The 17277-nt window shown below is 38.0% G+C and overlaps 1 protein-coding gene across 2 annotated transcripts in view; it reads left to right on the plus strand.

Annotated features, from left to right (window-relative positions):
• Nucleotides 1-17277, plus strand: part of IARS1 (isoleucyl-tRNA synthetase 1) — an 85223-nt gene that overhangs the window by 3092 nt on the left and 64854 nt on the right. For both annotated transcript variants that reach the window (XM_032209554.1, XM_032209555.1), the window contains exons 4-8: nt 1615-1734; nt 2377-2459; nt 8207-8324; nt 11812-11959; nt 15945-16032. In XM_032209554.1, coding sequence (XP_032065445.1) covers nt 1615-1734; nt 2377-2459; nt 8207-8324; nt 11812-11959; nt 15945-16032 — 557 coding nt within the window. The remainder of the gene's footprint in view (nt 1-1614; nt 1735-2376; nt 2460-8206; nt 8325-11811; nt 11960-15944; nt 16033-17277) is intronic.

Here is a 17277-nt window from a genome sequence, read left to right on the forward strand (position 1 = left end):
TGTATAAAATGCAAAGACAATCCAACAAACTGGAACCAGTTCAGTCAGAGTTTGATTCTTCATTCAAATAATAATTTTGCAGTTTGGAAAAAATACATCTTTTAAAGGACTTCTTTGGAATTAGTGCTTCAATCTGTATCTTGAAAAATAACTTCTGAGGGAACAGCTACATCCAATCCTTCATAATTGGGCTTTTATGACTTTGTGGAGTTCTTGGTGCTCTCTGAGCTTCTTTGTTTGCAGACATTTAATTACTAGACTGGGTAACATTTTTCACTGCTTTTGGGACCTTAATATTCCTTTACATTACCCTCCTACCCACTATGTCTAGGTGTTACTATCTATGCCCGAGACCTTATCAACTTTCTGCTTACATTTAGGGCAATTTGTAAGGAATTTAGGGAATGTTCAGGTGAAGGAATCGGAATCCATTCCACCCATGATTTGTATTCTGCTTATGACTGATCAGTGTTGGATGTAACCATGGACTTGTTCAAATAGTTTGTATATATTCAGAGAAAAAATACACACACACATACACACACATGCACACACTAAAGTTTATGTAATTATGTAAATAATATATAGAGGTGACATAAAGAGGGTGATTTGTTGCCAAGCTCCACAGATAGTCCTTGCTTAACAATAATTGAAACTGGAATTTGCTGTTGCCAAGTAATATGGTCATAGATGGCAATGCCACATGACTGCCCTTAGCAGTAGCAATCCCACTAGTCCCTATTGTTGTAATTAAGTGAGATCGTGGAACCTCCTTGTAACTTTCTGCCAATTTCTAACAACAAACCATGGGGAAGGTAGCTTGGGGCCTGGATATTTGCCTATATACAAGCCTGCCTATTTCAAATAGAATCTGCCCACCTAATGCACACAGAAGAATATCTGAAGAGAGGGTGCGCGCCAGCTCCTTTTGTAGAAGAATTTGGCCTCATCTCTCATTTTGAAACCTTCTAAATACCTGACTGTTCTGGAAGGACTCTGAAGACCAGTGGAATGACTGCTGAATAAGATACTTCATGTTGAATGTCGTATTGTGGGTTGGTGTGCCATTAAATCTATGGCACACCAACCATAGGTTTATTAGTGTTACAGTGTACTGTGTTTGCATTTATATCTTATTGACTATAGGCAATTTTAAATCAGATTAAAGTAATATAAATATATTTGTTAATGAATGAATAAAAAATTAATTTAAATTAATAATTTAATAATCTAGAAACCGTAAACATCAAAACCCATTTCTGGACATTGTTATAATATATTTGTTATTAGAGTGTAAAGATCACTTTTAAAGGTATTTGGATTGCAAAATCAAATGTTACTGATTTTGTAATTATTTCAGCTTTGTAGAACTTTTGTGCAGTCTTAACTTAGCTTAGTCTTTTATAAAAGCTGTGTGCCAGATGGCGTGCCTATTTACAGCCTCCCCCTCCCCCAAAAAAGCAGTAAACATTTTGTTTCTACTGACCAGGTTTTACTGTCTATTGGACATCTCTCCCTCCTGCTCCCCCTCTCCCTCCCTCTATTAATTCTGTCTGTGACTGTATCTGATTATTCTATTTTTCATTCAAGAAATCATGCTTTTGATTTCCTTAGGAGTATGAAATTGACAAAGCACTAGGCATCAAAGGACCAGAAGATGTTGCAAAAATGGGGATTGCAGAATATAATCGCAACTGTCGAGGAATTGTGATGAGATATTCTCAAGAATGGAGGGTAAGTAAGAAAAAATGTTTCTGTTTATACTGTTTACTGCAGATTTTCCGCCTATTCTTTATCCTATTTTAGATGATTATTAAGTGATTCAAAAAGCATGGCTTAAGATGAATGGATTGATAATGTTGAATAGGAGATTGATTACTTCTGTAGTCCTCCCTGTTTTCAAAAGTGGCTAACTGTAAGCTGCTAAATTTTAAACATTGTGCAGGTATGCACGTCTGCATGCGCATGTGCGCTCACTCACACACAGACACAAAGACAGAAACCAAAGACCCCTGGTTGCAAAGAATTATCCAGTTGTTAAAAATTCATGTTCAGTTTCATTAAGGTCTGATGGGTATTAATTATTATGGCATCATTACAATTTGTAATAGTTTCAGTGGGATAAGAGGATTGGACACCATTCTGCTCCTCTGTCAAGAGTTACGTTGCAATATAGCCTGATTCTACAAACACTGCATACCTTGTGAATTTATTTTTTAACATTTCAAAAAAGTTGTTCATGAAAATATTTTTATTTTACCATCAAAGAAAATTGGTCTCTCCTTTTTTCTTTTAACAGAAACAAAAAAATAATAATTAAGCATACATGCTATGTCCATGCTATGTTGAACTGTGTTGTATTTAATGTTTTTTCAGACCAGTGTTACAAGACTTGGGCGGTGGATTGATTTTGACAATGATTATAAAACTCTTTATCCAGAATTCATGGAGTCTGTCTGGTAGGTATTCTTTAACTTCTTGAATGGTTTATGTTGTATTTATGTGCCTTTTAAAGCCAAATTCCTCCATCAGCAATGTTCTGGGGATGGTTGCTTGATGGCTTTTCCTTTAAGGGGGAATAGTATTAGCAGACGAATCCAATTCAAAGTATTGTTGGTCATTACCTATAAAGCCCTATATGGCATAGGGCCAGGTTGCCTATGGAGCCGGCTTTGCCCCAGTACATAAGTCTATCCCACTCGTTCAGTAGGGAAGGTATGCTGCAGATCCTGTCAATCAGAAAATTAAGACTGGCAGGGTCAAGGAAGAGGAGCTTTTTTGCCGCTGCCCTGCTTTATAGAACATCTTGCCCTCAGATGTGAGAAAAGTCCCAAATCGTTTGGACTTCCGTAAAGGGGTCAAAACATGGCTGTGTGGCCTTGCCTGGGGGACACAGGTGCCCACATAGCCCTGGGGCTATTTGGCCCCAAGAGGTCCTCCCCCTGCCTGCCTCTTGCATTTTATAATGTTTTATCTTTAAAAAAATCATCTTAAATTATTTGATTTTCAATGTTTCATTGTATTGATTAAAACAGTGACGGCAACCCTTTTTCACGTTGGGTGCCAAAAGCACATGCGTGTGTGCTATTAAGCATGCTCGCGTGCCCACCCCCATAATGTAATGCTCCCCTGCACCATGCCCCCTGTGCACGTGCGTGTAACCCTTCCCCGCTGTCCCGCGTATGCACGCACGGCTTTTTTGGAGCCAGGGGAGGGTGAAAATGTCTTCCCCTGCCCCCCCGGAGGCACTGTTCCCTCTAAGGTGTGCGCCTGCGCGGCCGCGCACGTCGCAAAAAAAGCCCGCGCAGCAGATTCTATCTGCCGCGCAGAGTTTTCTGTAAAGCAAACGTGGGGAAGTCCTTTGCAGGCGGCTAGAACTGGTGCTCCGCTTGCTCCCAGACTTGTTTTGATGAGCCGCCAGTCCTCTTGCTTCTTCTCCTTCACCGGCCAAGCGTCCGCTGGCGCCCTGCTCATGGCAGTGGCAGTGCCTCTCCCTCCAAGCGGAGCACCTGAGCTGGCTCCCGTGTTATCCCTCCCCCTTCCTCCTCTGCCGTGCTTTTGAGGCCGCGGGAGCTAGTAGGAAAGCGGCGGAGGTGGAGGCAGGGATAACCCAGAGCCCAGCTGAGGTGCTCCGAGCGGAGGGGGAGGCACCACCGCTGCTGCCATGGGCGGAGCCGCCAGCGGGAGCTTTGCCGGTGAAGGAGAAGAAGCAAGAGGACTGGCGGCTTTGAAATGCAACCCCCTGGTCCCGCCGGCTGCGGATTTGATTCGGCATAAGTGGGGGCCGAACGCATGCTGAGCCGACTTTGCACAGTGAGGCGGAGTAATTCAACCCCCCCAAAGAACGTGTGTGTGTGTGTGTGTGTGTGAGAGAGAGAGAGAGAGAGAGAATTGGATCAAAATTGGTGGCCAAAGGAATGGAGGGAGGGAAGGAAGGAAGGGAGGGAGGGAGGAAGAAAGCCCTGCCCCCTGTGAAAAAAACTGAAGATGGAGCAGTGAATGAATAAACCATAAAAGCAACAAACAGTTAATGCGTAAGTGAGCTGAGGAGCAAGTTCTCAACTAAGGAAGCAATATAAGAAAGAAATATAAAAAGCTCAATATGCCAAAACACTTATTTTAGTCTTCATTTAATTACTTGTATTGTAGTCTGATGTAACATCTTTTTAAAGTTAACGTTAGTTAGAAAAGATAGGGTACAAAACTTAAATAATAAAAAAATTGTACATTCATTTTGAAAAATAAATGCAATACTTGATTAATTTCATATCTTTTTTTAAAATAGTTTTGGCATGGCATATGATTTTATTGACTCAGTTGGAAATGATGTGGATGTTGTATCTGATTCTGAGGTATATATATTCTTAAGTAACATAACATATAGCATATTGTCCAAACTTGCTAGACTATTTAATTGATCTTACTACTTTAAAGCGGGAGAGTTTCATGATAAATTATTTTATTACATTTATGTTGCATTTATATATTATATTTATTACATTTATATTCCACATTATATATTTGTATTGTTATTTAGTGTTTATTGTCAATTTCGATAGATATTATATTGATATATCAATCCTGATTTTAATCATACTAAATAACAATTACTGCTATTATTTATCAGCATTACATATTTACAGTTTTTAATATTGAGCTAGTCATATTTTAGAATAATAGCGTTATCTTTTAATAGGATAATTGGCAAAATGTAATTCAAATGTGATGGGTTGCATTCCAAAGGAATGTGAGAGGACAGGTTGCCTGCAAAATGCCAGGACCCAGGACCCTGTTGGTGCCATGTCTCTCTCTAGCCAGTCTAACAATCTAAAAGCTGAGCAGGGAGCCTTTTTTTTTTCAGGGTGAGCGGAAAAGTATAGTGTTTGAGTGGCATTTTTCATGTCTGGCATTCATCGGGCTGAAACCTCGCTCGCAATTGGCGCTTGACGCTTGGAAGGTTGCGCAAATGTCCAGCAGACGCGACAGCAGTTCAAACTGTGGCTCTCTTAGGTGCTCAGGCATGAAACTGTGCCGCTCACACACTATACTTTTCCGCTCACACTGAAAAAAAATTAGAGGGAACATTGCCCGGAGGCTCTCCAGAGGCCGGAAACAGCCCATTTTCCGACTTCCGTTGGGCCCACTAGATTTGTTTTCCGCCCTCCCCAGGCTCCAGAGGCTTTCTAGGAGCCCGGGGAGGGTGAAAAACGGCCCAACACGCAAACCGGAAGTCCGTTTCCGAATGTGCACTGGAGCTGACAGGTCAATACCTCACCTGCTCTCAGAAATGGCTCTGCGTGCTACCTGTATAGGTTGCCATAGGTTCGCCACCACAAGATTAAACCGTACACCTCTCCTAGAGCCTCTCTGTGAGGGAGATATGGCCGGTTAAAAAGTTTAATATATAAACAAACAAATTACTTGTAAAATAAACAAATAAGAAAGCAATGGCAAACCTCAAAAAGTGCTGCCAAGGAAACTGCAGGGATAGGCACAAATATCTATATCTTGTGTGCGTGTCCCTCCCCCCCCCCTTTGAGTCTGTGTTGATTCCTGCTGCCTGCCTGGACAAGTCCCTTTTTAGTAAGATATTGAAAATGGTTTGCCCTTGCTTCATTCCTAGGGCAGTGTCTGGCCCAAATTCGCCAACCTTTCTTGGGCCTAAGATGGAACTAGAGGTCACAGTTTCCTCATTTCTAGCCTGGTGCTTTAACTACACTAAACTGGCTCACATGTCTTTGTCAGAGTTAGGCAACATTCAGCTTGTTTTTGCAAATCTGACTTTATTCTGGTATTGTTATTATATACTGTATTACAAGTGAGTTCAAATGTTGAAATAATTGAAAAAAGATGTGTCATTTCATATTCGTGTACTTGGAGAAAATTCCACAAGAGGGATTAGTTGAATTAAATTCATGCATTGCTATGGGTTTAGTCTTTGAATATCTTATTATATTATGCTTTTATTTTCACTCGAATAGCCATTTATTCTTTGGAAAAGGGACATAAAATAACCTTTATATTTCATAAATATACCATATTTTTTGGACTAAATTTGCAGGAGGAAAACAAGAAAAAAAGGTTTTGGCTTCAGCGGGTTGCATATTCGCCCTCCCTAGATCTCAGAAGTACTCTGCAGTGTTCCGCATGGCCTGTTTTCGCCAAAAATTCGCCCGTTTTTGGCCTGCAGAATGCTTCTGGGGGCCTGGGAGGGCGAAAATGTAACTTGCGGAGGGCCCAAAAATGGGCCTATTTTTGATGAAAATGGGACATGCAGCACTGCAGAGTGGTTCTGGGGGCCGTTGAGGATGAAAACTGACACACGGAGGGTTTGGGAGGCCAAAAATGCTCGTATTCGGTCTATGAGGCCTACAATTTTCACCCACTTTTAGGTGTGCCTTATACTTTGAAAAATACAGTATATTGGACTGTGTTGATCATAGTGCTTTGGAATGGCAATGTACTGCTGCAGAGTGTGATTAACAAAATATAAAACAGGTAAGTGTGCTTTTAGGGGTCAGCATTTTAAATGCAAATAGCATTAAACAGTAGGAGGCTTATTTGGATTACAACAGGCATGGAAAGGGGATTTAATTTCTCCAGCTAATGGGGAAAAGGAGGGGGGGAAATCCCAATCAACCACATTTTGAGTTCGGAGGATCTTTATTTTTGGGAGCATTACACCAGGAGAAGAAACAGTCGAATTACCTTTCTATGGTTGACCGTCACCATCATCATTATCAGCTCTGTATATTAAATAATATCTGAATAATACATGCAAAGAAATGTTTAATGCTTATTAAAAGCAGTTTATGCAGATTCTTTTATTTTTATGTGTGCCACCAATAAAAGCCACATTTCCAGCTTACCTCACATAGTTTTAAACTGGAGGCCTATTAACAATTTGCTCTGATGCCTTAAATTTGGCCAGGTTATCTTTAATTCATTAATTCATTCTAGGATGGCTGCAGAGGGCAGGTGGGAATATGCTTTTCTATTTAAGAAGAACAAGGCAAAAGAAGAAAAAGTAGCAGAAAACAAATTATAAGGGTGAAATGAAAGTTGAGATATGGAGGGCAAAGCAACAATTCTGCAAAAGGGATGTGATAGGACTCGAGATATGAAGAAAATTGAAATAGGCATGGACTTGACAACACTTCTATCTAAGGCTACAGAATTAGGTCAGAAGAATGAGGAAAAGCTTTTACTTTTGAAAACAACAACTTTTTCTTAAGATAACAGAACTGACATAAAAACAAAATTCTTTCTGACCATAGCAGTAGTCGTGTCATTGTAAGATGAGAAATGTTGCTGTGATACCTTGTTCATAGCACTTGTACTTTCATTTAAGATATTTTGAAAATTAAGATATTAAACCTGTGTTAAATATATATACAGTACTACTTTTTCTTCCAAAATTCTGGGTAGCATACATAACACACCATTCCCCCATAGCTTTTCCCCATAAGAATCTTGTGAAATCATTTGTGCTGAGATGATGGCCTGAACTAAAGTAACAATCAATCACATGACAAACTGACCAAACTGACAGACAAGACATTTATAACCTAAGGAGAATAGGACAGGAAAATCCTGCTGATGGTGTTACCTAGTCTGGTAACAAAGTGTTCAGAAACTAAATTGAAACAAACTGGGAGAACAAACTGCTGCCATAATCTAGCGCAGGGCTGTCAAACTGGCGGCCTGGGGACTAGATGCGTCATGCACAGGCCACGCCCACCAAGCTCCACAAAGGGGAGAAATGTCGCAATAGGTCACATGATGGCAACGTGACACCGCAAGTTTGACATCCGTGCTCTGGAGAGTTTCCATGGCTGACCTGGATGCACATGGTCCAATGCCGTCTCTACTATACTAACTGGCTCTTATACCCAATATCATATTTGTTCTTTCTTGGAAGATATGGTACTGAAGATACGGTACTGAAGATAATTGTATGTATGTATGTATGTATGTATGTATGTATGTATGTATGTATGTATGTATGTATGTATATACACACTTCTCTGAAGACACTGAACTGAAAGATGCAGTTTTTAAGAAAATCTTCACATTAAATCTGTTGAGAAAGAGACTTTTTCTTGAAAGAGATTATGAATTTGTCTTCTATACGTTCTCTATTATTTCTTTTAAGCTGACAAGTCTCGTTCTATTTTTGAATATTTCTATTATGTTCTTTTTGTAGGTGGGTTTTCAAACAGCTATATGACAAAGGATTGGTATACCGAGGAGTTAAGGTTATGCCGTTCTCAACTGCATGTAATACACCCCTTTCCAACTTTGAGTCTCACCAGAATTATAAGGTACAGTGCTTTATATCTTGGATGGAACTGTATAGTGGCAAAGTCACATAATTTTGAAAATATTCAATAGCCTTGTAAGGATGGAGAGTATATTCATTCCTATTTAATAGACTTGTAAAAGCATTGCAAGTGACAGCTGACTGTTTGAAGGTACTTCAACATACCAGACCACCTTCTTTAGACTTTTGATGTCTACGCTTAAGAGAGCTAAGGTACATAAACCATCAGGGCTCTCCTTCTGATGGGTAAGCAGTAGTGAAACAAAATTTAATCAGCTTAATCTTAGGTGAACTGTGTTTTAGATTCTAAACTAGGGTCTGCCAATTGTGTATTGACCTAAAGACTGTTTCAAACTATTCCAGCTATTCATTTGATGTAAAGCCTTTATATTTTTGCATGTTCTGAATTCTGGTTTCTTAATAAATTGCTTTTATTTGTTTTGTTCATTAGGTCAAATTGGTTGGGGTTTTATTGTGGTTTAAAGAACCTTTAATTAAGCTAAAAGTATTGCTAGCAGTCTTGTATGTGAGAACCATTGTGCTTGTGGCAACTGCCATTGTATCTGACTTTTTAAAAAATAATAATAAAAATTTAATGGGAATACAGATATGGTGTATTCAAACCAAAATGCCAATGTTTAGCTACATCTTTATTTAAAACAATGCCTCAGGGTCCCTTACCGACCCCAGAGGCCTTATTAGAAAACATTAAAGAGCTGCAGTTCAGTGATTTGTTTAGAAGTATGCCTATTAATTTATGAAGAAAGAAAGATAAATATAAGTTGAACAGAAAGTGTATAACAAGCGAAAACAGGTGCTAGGAAACAAGCTTTACAACTGTGGTTGTGAGATGCTACCTGTCATGACAACCATTTTGTGAATCTTCTCATGGTAGCTATAAATATCTAGCTTTCTTCACATGGAAGTTGTCTGCAGATATTCATAATATGCATATCTGGAACTTCAAGGACTGATTGTAAGCATTACTTATTCAGTTCTGCTGTAACTTCAAATAGTCACCGAACAAGTGGTCAGTAAGCGAGGACTGTGTACCGACCAAAGTTTGTTTAACATAAGACTTCTTGTGAACTGTTTCTAGATGCCTCAAGTGCTTGAACTGAATATCTTAAGCATTTTTCCCTCAATTATTTTTGGAGGAAAAAATAAATCTTTTATTTGCTTAAAAATAGATGCTCAACATCTCCAGCCTCTGGAAGGCTTTTCTTGTAATGGAGAACAGAGAGAGTGTCCAGCTAATTCAGCAAATCCTGGAGAGAAAGAAAAGGGAGAAAAAAGGGAAGAAAGGGCTCACCTGATTGTTGCCAGGTTTTTCTTTTGTGAAATAGCAAAATGAGTTATTCAACAAGCTTGTGATGTCTTTGACCTTCCCAAAATGAGTTATTCAATGCCATGTTTTTTTTCTTAAAATAGCTTTTGTTGGGATACAATGTGCACAAATGACTATTGTCTTATTTTGGCATGCACTGTTCTTGAAAACTGGCTTATTTTGGAAGGAGACATGCAAAGAGAAAAATACTGTAGCTCATAGACATTGCTACAAAAGTGACATTTATTGCGCAGTGTGCCCAACAAATGCCCAACTATACTTGGTGTTTCTTAACTCAATCAAGGTGGCCGGCAGCTTACAGCATTGCTGAGAAGCACATGCAATTGGAAATCATATAACAACCAGAAAAGTATTGGCGTCTTGGTTGTTGATTTTGCTTTGAGCTCACAGAAACCTCTTAAGGAAACCCTCAACTCTGCCATGAATAGCTTCAGTTTCCAAGAAATATTACTCAAAGTTAACATATGGAGAGCTAGTTTGGCATAGTGCTTAAGGTAAGGTAGAAACCAGGAGATGTGAGTTCTAGTTCTCCATAGGTATAAAAGCCAGATGAGTGACTTTGGAGCTAGTCACTCTCTCTCATCCCAACTCACCTCACAGGGTTGTTGTGGGGAAAATAGGAGGAAGGAGGACTAATAGGTATATTCCCTGCCTTGAGTTAAAATCAAGGCGACATTAAAAAAAATGTATATCCAGAATCAGGAAGAATCAGCAAGATGACAAAATTCAAGTGAGAACAGGACTTCTTCATTTTTTTTAAAGTGTAGAAGAAGGAATTTCGGCAATAGCTGCCTATCTGACAGTTCAAGGTGACTCTGAGCAGCCTGCCTGATAACTGCAGCTTGCAAGCCTGAGACAAGTCACAGCTGCTTAAAGGAGTTGCATTTTGTATGCAATGAAACATGTTTGCCCTTGTAAAGCTCTAGTACTTATATTTTGGCCACAGTTAAGATCTGATATAAATGATAGACATGCTGGACAAATTTGATTTTTTTGGCCAAATGATTTTTCTCTGCCAATTTTACTTGTTGGTAGATTTTAGTTTGAAGAATGTTGAATTATTGTGATTAACTAGATATTAAATTATCTTTTAGGAGAAACATGCACTTGATTACTTTGTTTTGCATTAGATCAAGGATAACAGAAAACACATGTAGTTTGCAAAAGGAGAACATTGTTGCTTTTGTAATGAATTTATTCCCTTATTTATACATACATTTATATACCACATACTTTGAAACACTTGAGTCAGATTATAAGAAAAGAAGGAATTACAAATATATAAACAACTAACATACATACACACACACACACATATATACACACACACAACTAAGAACAAAAATCTATAAGAAAGGCCTACCACATAAGATTTCAAATATTATTATTCTAGCTAATCTCGTGGCAAGAAATAGGAAAGGAGTATTTCTTAATTATCTTGTTGATCTATTATGGGATTTATGGGACAAAAAAACCTGGTGGATTTACAGCTCAAGTTGGGAATTTAAAAATAAAAATAAAATGTGTGAAACAAATGTATTAGAAAAGTTAGAAGACTCTCAAAACAAGAGTTTGGGGTTTTATTAGATCTTGGTATATGGCATCTATATTCATTTTGAGGTGCTTATACACTTTCTTGACACTTTAGGATTTCAGAAAATGTTTTCCAAACCTCAATTCTAATTGCTAGGGACTCTGCAATAGTAGGAATTATTTATATAATTATTTGAAGAATAGTGGATCAGTGTTTGATTAAGGATTAAACACAACAAGTAAAATCTATTTTAGATACATAGCATTTTAAAACTGCATTAAGATTTCTTGGGTTTATGTTGTAAATCAGATTTAGATCACTGCAAACTTCTGTGCCTGCAACTTAAATTACTATTTTTGCTTCCAATTTGAAAATTCTGTCAATATTTAGATAATTAACATAGAAGGTTTTTATTTTACCACAGGGACATCTGTTTAATGCACTTTTAAAAACTTTGTTTGCCTTGGATGTGATTCATGATTAGTCATAAATAATGCAAATGTTATTGTTTGAAATAATACTATTTCTTGATTATTTCTGTAAGTGTAAAATAACTTAATTTTTTTTTCTGGCTGACTTCATCTTTCCCAAATTTTTATATTGAAGGATGTTCAAGATCCCTCAGTTATTGTCACCTTTCCATTGGAAGATGATGAAAGTATCTCTCTTGTTGCTTGGACGACAACTCCATGGACTTTGCCTAGCAACTTAGCCCTGTGTGTTAATCCAGATTTGCAGTATGTGAAAGTGAAAGGCAAGTATAAAACATGAAATGGCATATAATTATTGATTTCTTCTACCATATGCAAATGATATCTTTATTTGAAAAAAAAAAACATCCCAGTTAGTGCAATGGAGTAAGAGAGTATAAGATTCTAGATACTGTATTAAGGACAGTAACTTAATACGGTAATTCAGTCATGTGGAATTTTGAAATATCTTGTGCATAAAATCCACAAGACAGTTGTTTCAAGTTTGAAATGGACTGTTCCAACCTTAACCGCACTCAGATGCTATGCTGACTATTCTGGGAGTGTTTTAATGAAGAAATGGCCCTGATTCAGGTATTTCAGGTATAGTTTTGAGCTTGGAATACCTGGAATGATTGTAACAGCCCTGGAATGCTTCTAATACAGTCAGTTTTGCTATTTAAATCCCTTGATTTTAAAATGTTTTTCATCCTTTCTTCCACGGGTAGCTGTACTCCATGAATGACTGGTTACTGTTGGCAGGAGCACAGGCTGTCTATAGGCACATGAACAAGTAGCTAACTTCAAGGCTGATTGACTTTGTATATTTGTTTTTTATCTTCATTTAACACCCTTTCTCCCAGGAAATTCTAGCTGATCCCATAATAAACCTTACAAAAAGTAGAAAATTAGTAATAGTTATATAAAGTGCTTTCATTTTACACCTGATTAACCTATACATGATGATTCAGATGGCATTGTAATGACACAAAGATGACTATTTCTAGAAAGCAAACAACTTTGACTTCTTGTCAAGAACATTTGTATTTTTGTCCACTAAACGCCGTGAGCAAAACAGTGAACAGCTGATACTCAACAGTTTCCTTTGCTAAATCCTGTAATTCATTGTTAGGGGTAATTTCATTTTAAGTACTTGGAAATTATGGATCAGGAATAAGCAAAATAGAATTACTTTCCATATACCATATTCATGCATATACCATATTTTTTGGAGTATAAGACACACTACCCCCCTCCTAAAAAAGAGGGTGAAAATTTGAGTGCGTCTTATACACTGAATATAGTATACCTGCCCATCCACTGGCCCCCACCCTTTGTCCTCTGGCTCCCAGAAATTTATCTCCTTGAGGCAAACAGCAAACAGCCTGCTTCAATTTCAGGTTCAGCACAGCTTGATTAAGACAAGCAGCTGATTGTCAGTTGGATCAGCCTCCTGACCATCAGCTGTTTCAGGCTACAGGGATTGCCATTGCCTATTGCTGCCTCTGTGCGTCCCATTTTTGGCCTCTGGGCGCCCCATTTTCTGCCATTCTGATCGTCGCTGCCTAAAATGGGTAGAAAATGAGGCCCGGAGACAGGCTATGTCAATCCCTGCAGCCTGAAACAGCTGATCTGACAATCATCTGCTTGTGCTAATCAGGCTGTGCTGAAATTGAAACTGAAACACCTGTTTGCTGCAAAGAGGCAAATTGCTGGGAGGCAGAGGCAGATTTTTTTTCCCTGTGCTAATCAGGCTAAACTGAAACTGAAACAGGCTGTTTGTTGCACGGAGACAATTTGCTGGGAGGCAGAGGTACTGTATATACTCGAGTATAAGCCTAGTTTTTCAGCCCACTTTTTGGGCTGAAAAAAGCCGCCTCGGCTTATACTCGAGTCAGTGAAAAATTTGCCCAAAATGGAGGAGAAAAAGGGGCGGGGCCATGCCGCTGGGTGACACTCGTGAATGGCCCAGTGCCCCTGTGAGTTTCCCCTCCCTCTGTGTCAGTTTGCCGCGCAGCGCGCACCGCACCATCCCCCCTCCTCACGTTCTAATGTAATGCAGGGCTGTCTTACGATTCCCCTTCCTCCCCCTCCTGCCGCTCTGCAACGATGTCCCACCTCCTCCTTGTTATGGCAAGCAGCCACATAGCGATGTCCCACCTCCTCTGGTACAGTGATCCAATGATAGGAATCACTGTGCCGTGTGTCATAGGAGGCGGGACATCGCTCCCGCGGCTGCACGGGACATCATCATCACAGCGGGACATCAGCATCATGAGGTGAGTGAAGTATTTCATTGAATACACCGCTAGTTTACTGTTTTTCTTTGAAATAAATATTCAAAAACATTATTGGTATCTATTTTTATTTTTGAAATTTACCGGTAGCTGCTGCATTTCCCACCCTAGGCTTATACTCGAGTCAATAACTTTTCCAGTTTTTTGTGGTAAAATTAGGTGCCTCGGCTTATATTCGGGTCGGCCTATACTCGAGTATATACGGTAGATTTTCTTTCTTGTTTTCCTCCCCAAAAGCTAGGTGTGTCTTATACTTTGGAGTGTCTTATACTCTAAAAAACATGGTAATTGAGTTTAGACATATTGTAAGGACACTTTTGAATTGCAAAAATGAAAATCAGTGTTTATATTATAGAAATTTAAAGCATTTTACTTTTAAGCTTTCTCATGTTGGCTATGCTTAAGGCCACTCTACTTCTATCCTTGGAGGAAATACTATCAATCAACCTTGACTGATCTTGAAAGCTAAGCAGAGTCCAATCTGGTTAATACTTGGATGGGTGACCACCAGAGGGCCAGAATGAGATTTCTAAAAATATTTCAGAGGAAATATAGCAAATCATTTCTGTCCTTTTGCCAATTATTGCATGAATTGAGTTTGATTCAAAGGAAACTCTGAATATAGTAAAACGTTCTCAGCAGATAATTAAAAAATTATTCAATTCTCAGATAAGCTGTTATCTTTGCTTTCTTGAGTTTACATCTGAAATTCTCTTGTCCAACTTTTGTTTACTGCTTGTATCCACTTCTCAACTACTAACTCTTCATTGTACTTCACATCCTATATCAAGCACTCCTTGGAAGTGTTAATGTACTTTCAATTTTTTTAAAGCAGTGTATTTCAAACTTAGCAATTTTAAGATATCTGGTCACAGCATTCTGGTTAGGTAATTCTGAGAGTTCAAATTCACACCTTAAAATTGCCAAGTTTTAAAAACACTGGTTTAAAGGGAATACCTTTTCCTAATAAACACATGTTTGGTGATTTCAGTGCTCTGCATTGAATTCAGAGTGTTACTATACCTGGACTTCTATCCAGAGTTTTTATGAAGGGAAGTAACAACAAGGTTTCAATACTGGTTAATGAGTTAAAGAAGCCGCCAACAAAAGCTTCATTGATGTACTGCAAGCATGTAGAGAAATCCATTGTTAAGGTTCATTAATTCAGGTGACAAGGCTAGTTGTATGCCTAACCTAAATAGTAGTTTTTGATTAAGGAATAGCTAATAAATTAGTCAGTTTGTAATATCATACTATATCACAGTAAAGTTTCTTTTTTTCCAAAACTGGCTGCATTGATTGTATTTAGTCAACTATGTACCAAAGAAGTTGCTACTTTTTAGCAAAAAATCAGAGTTTGAAAACATGGTTTGAAGGTTCATTTTAACCATGACACATCTTGGCTTATTTCTGCTTTTTTGGTCCTTCCAGCCAATTTCTCAGTTCCTAGAAGTGAAGAGAAGGGTAGTTAAAAAATAAATAGTAGTTAGACTTATATACCGCTTCATAGGGCTTTCAGCCCTCTCTAAGCGGTTTTACAGAGTCAGCATATTGCCCCCAACAACAATCCGGGTCCTCATTTTACCCACCTCGGAAGGATGGAAGGCTGAGTCAACCCTGAACCGGTGAGATTTGAACAGCCGAACTGCAGAACTGCAGTCAGCTGAAGTAGCCTGCAGTGCTGCATTTAGCCACTTTGCCACCTCGGCTCTAAATTAGGAAAAATAAACTAGGAATTGTCTGAATGAGCATGATAAGCTTAATGTTTTTGGTCACACTTGAAATAGAATAAAGATAAATTCTTGCTTAAACTTAAATAGAAATATAGTCCTGATGTCAGTATTTACATTTTCATTTTTTATTGCCAGTCTGGGATTTAGCAGTATTCCATTATTAACATTAACATTGCATATTTATATTGCTATTTCTATTATAGTGCAGAAACTGAATCTTTAAGGTTATATTTTTTCAGACCAAAATACTGGGAAAAAATTCATATTGATGGAAGCTAGATTGGCATCTCTCTACAAATCTGAAAGTGAATATGAAGTACTTGACAGGCAAGTCAATAGATTATTGAGTGCTTTTTAAAATCATGTAATTTATAAATAATTGCTATGGAAAAGGCAAGAAAAGCAAAAAGTAATGATTTATCTGCTCTGTAGATTGACATATGAAAGTACATGCATGTTCTGTACTCTCAAAGGGTTTGATACTCAGAACTGAGTATTGCATTAAGTTGGAAATTTTATCTGTAGCAAAGTGCTGACTTCATTTTATATATCTGCTATCAATCATGTTAAAGTGTTGAAATTTCTTTTGGAAACGAAATAGGAACGGTATTGTCTGCAGCAGCAATTAAACCTTTTGCTTTCATCAAATTCTGAAGCTTGCTCTTACAAATGGATCAGATTTCAGCATGTGACAATTTCTGTCATTTTGAACCATCTTCTTCCGCCTTTCCCCATTAGATGCTGCTGAATAAAGCTGAAGGATCCACAATTTTGATTCTATCTTCAGTCATTCTTTTGTGGATCTATCTTGTTCTCTTTGGGGCAACATCTCTTATAATGAAGGGGTCTTAGGTACTATCTATCAAACCAAAGTGAGGCTTCCCCTGCTTGTGAAGAATAACAGCAGCACTATTTGTTTTTCCTTCCCAGTTATATTAAAGCTATGAAACACACACACACACACACACACACACACACACACACACACACAATATTTTGCAACAGCTGTAAGTTTCACTTAACTATCAACTTTGTGGGATAGTTTCTTCCAGCATGGATATGATTCATAATGTTCATTTGCTTTTTCCTGATAATAGCTTTCTCTGGTATTTATAAGACAAAATTGGGATGTAGTCTAATTTTTTAAAAAAGGAAAAAAAGAATAAAAACCCCTCTGCATCAAACAGACCTCTGGGTTTCCTCTCTCTGCCATCTTTGTTCTTTTTTTAAATTTTGTGTTGTTTTCTTGTTTTAATGTTTTTAGCACTTGTTAACTACTCAATGTTTCGGGAAGTTATACCGAGAACATATCAATTTAAGAACTAAATAAGTAAATGTTAAAAAAAAATACAATTAAGTTGTCTGCTACAAGTTCTGAGTTCATATTTCATTGTTTGGATTTCACAAATATCTAAATCTGAACTAAAGAGCAGTTATTGTACTTAAAAGCATGTACCTGCCTTTATTAAGAAACTATATAGTTTATTTTTTTCCGTGAGCTTTCAGAAACTTTTCTAGAATTTTATGAGACAATAACTATTCCATGTGTTGTTGCTTCAATAATTAGACATT

The sequence above is a fragment of the Thamnophis elegans genome, chromosome 2 (genome assembly GCF_009769535.1).
Source record: "Thamnophis elegans isolate rThaEle1 chromosome 2, rThaEle1.pri, whole genome shotgun sequence".
Taxonomy (NCBI): Eukaryota; Metazoa; Chordata; class Lepidosauria; order Squamata; family Colubridae; genus Thamnophis; species Thamnophis elegans.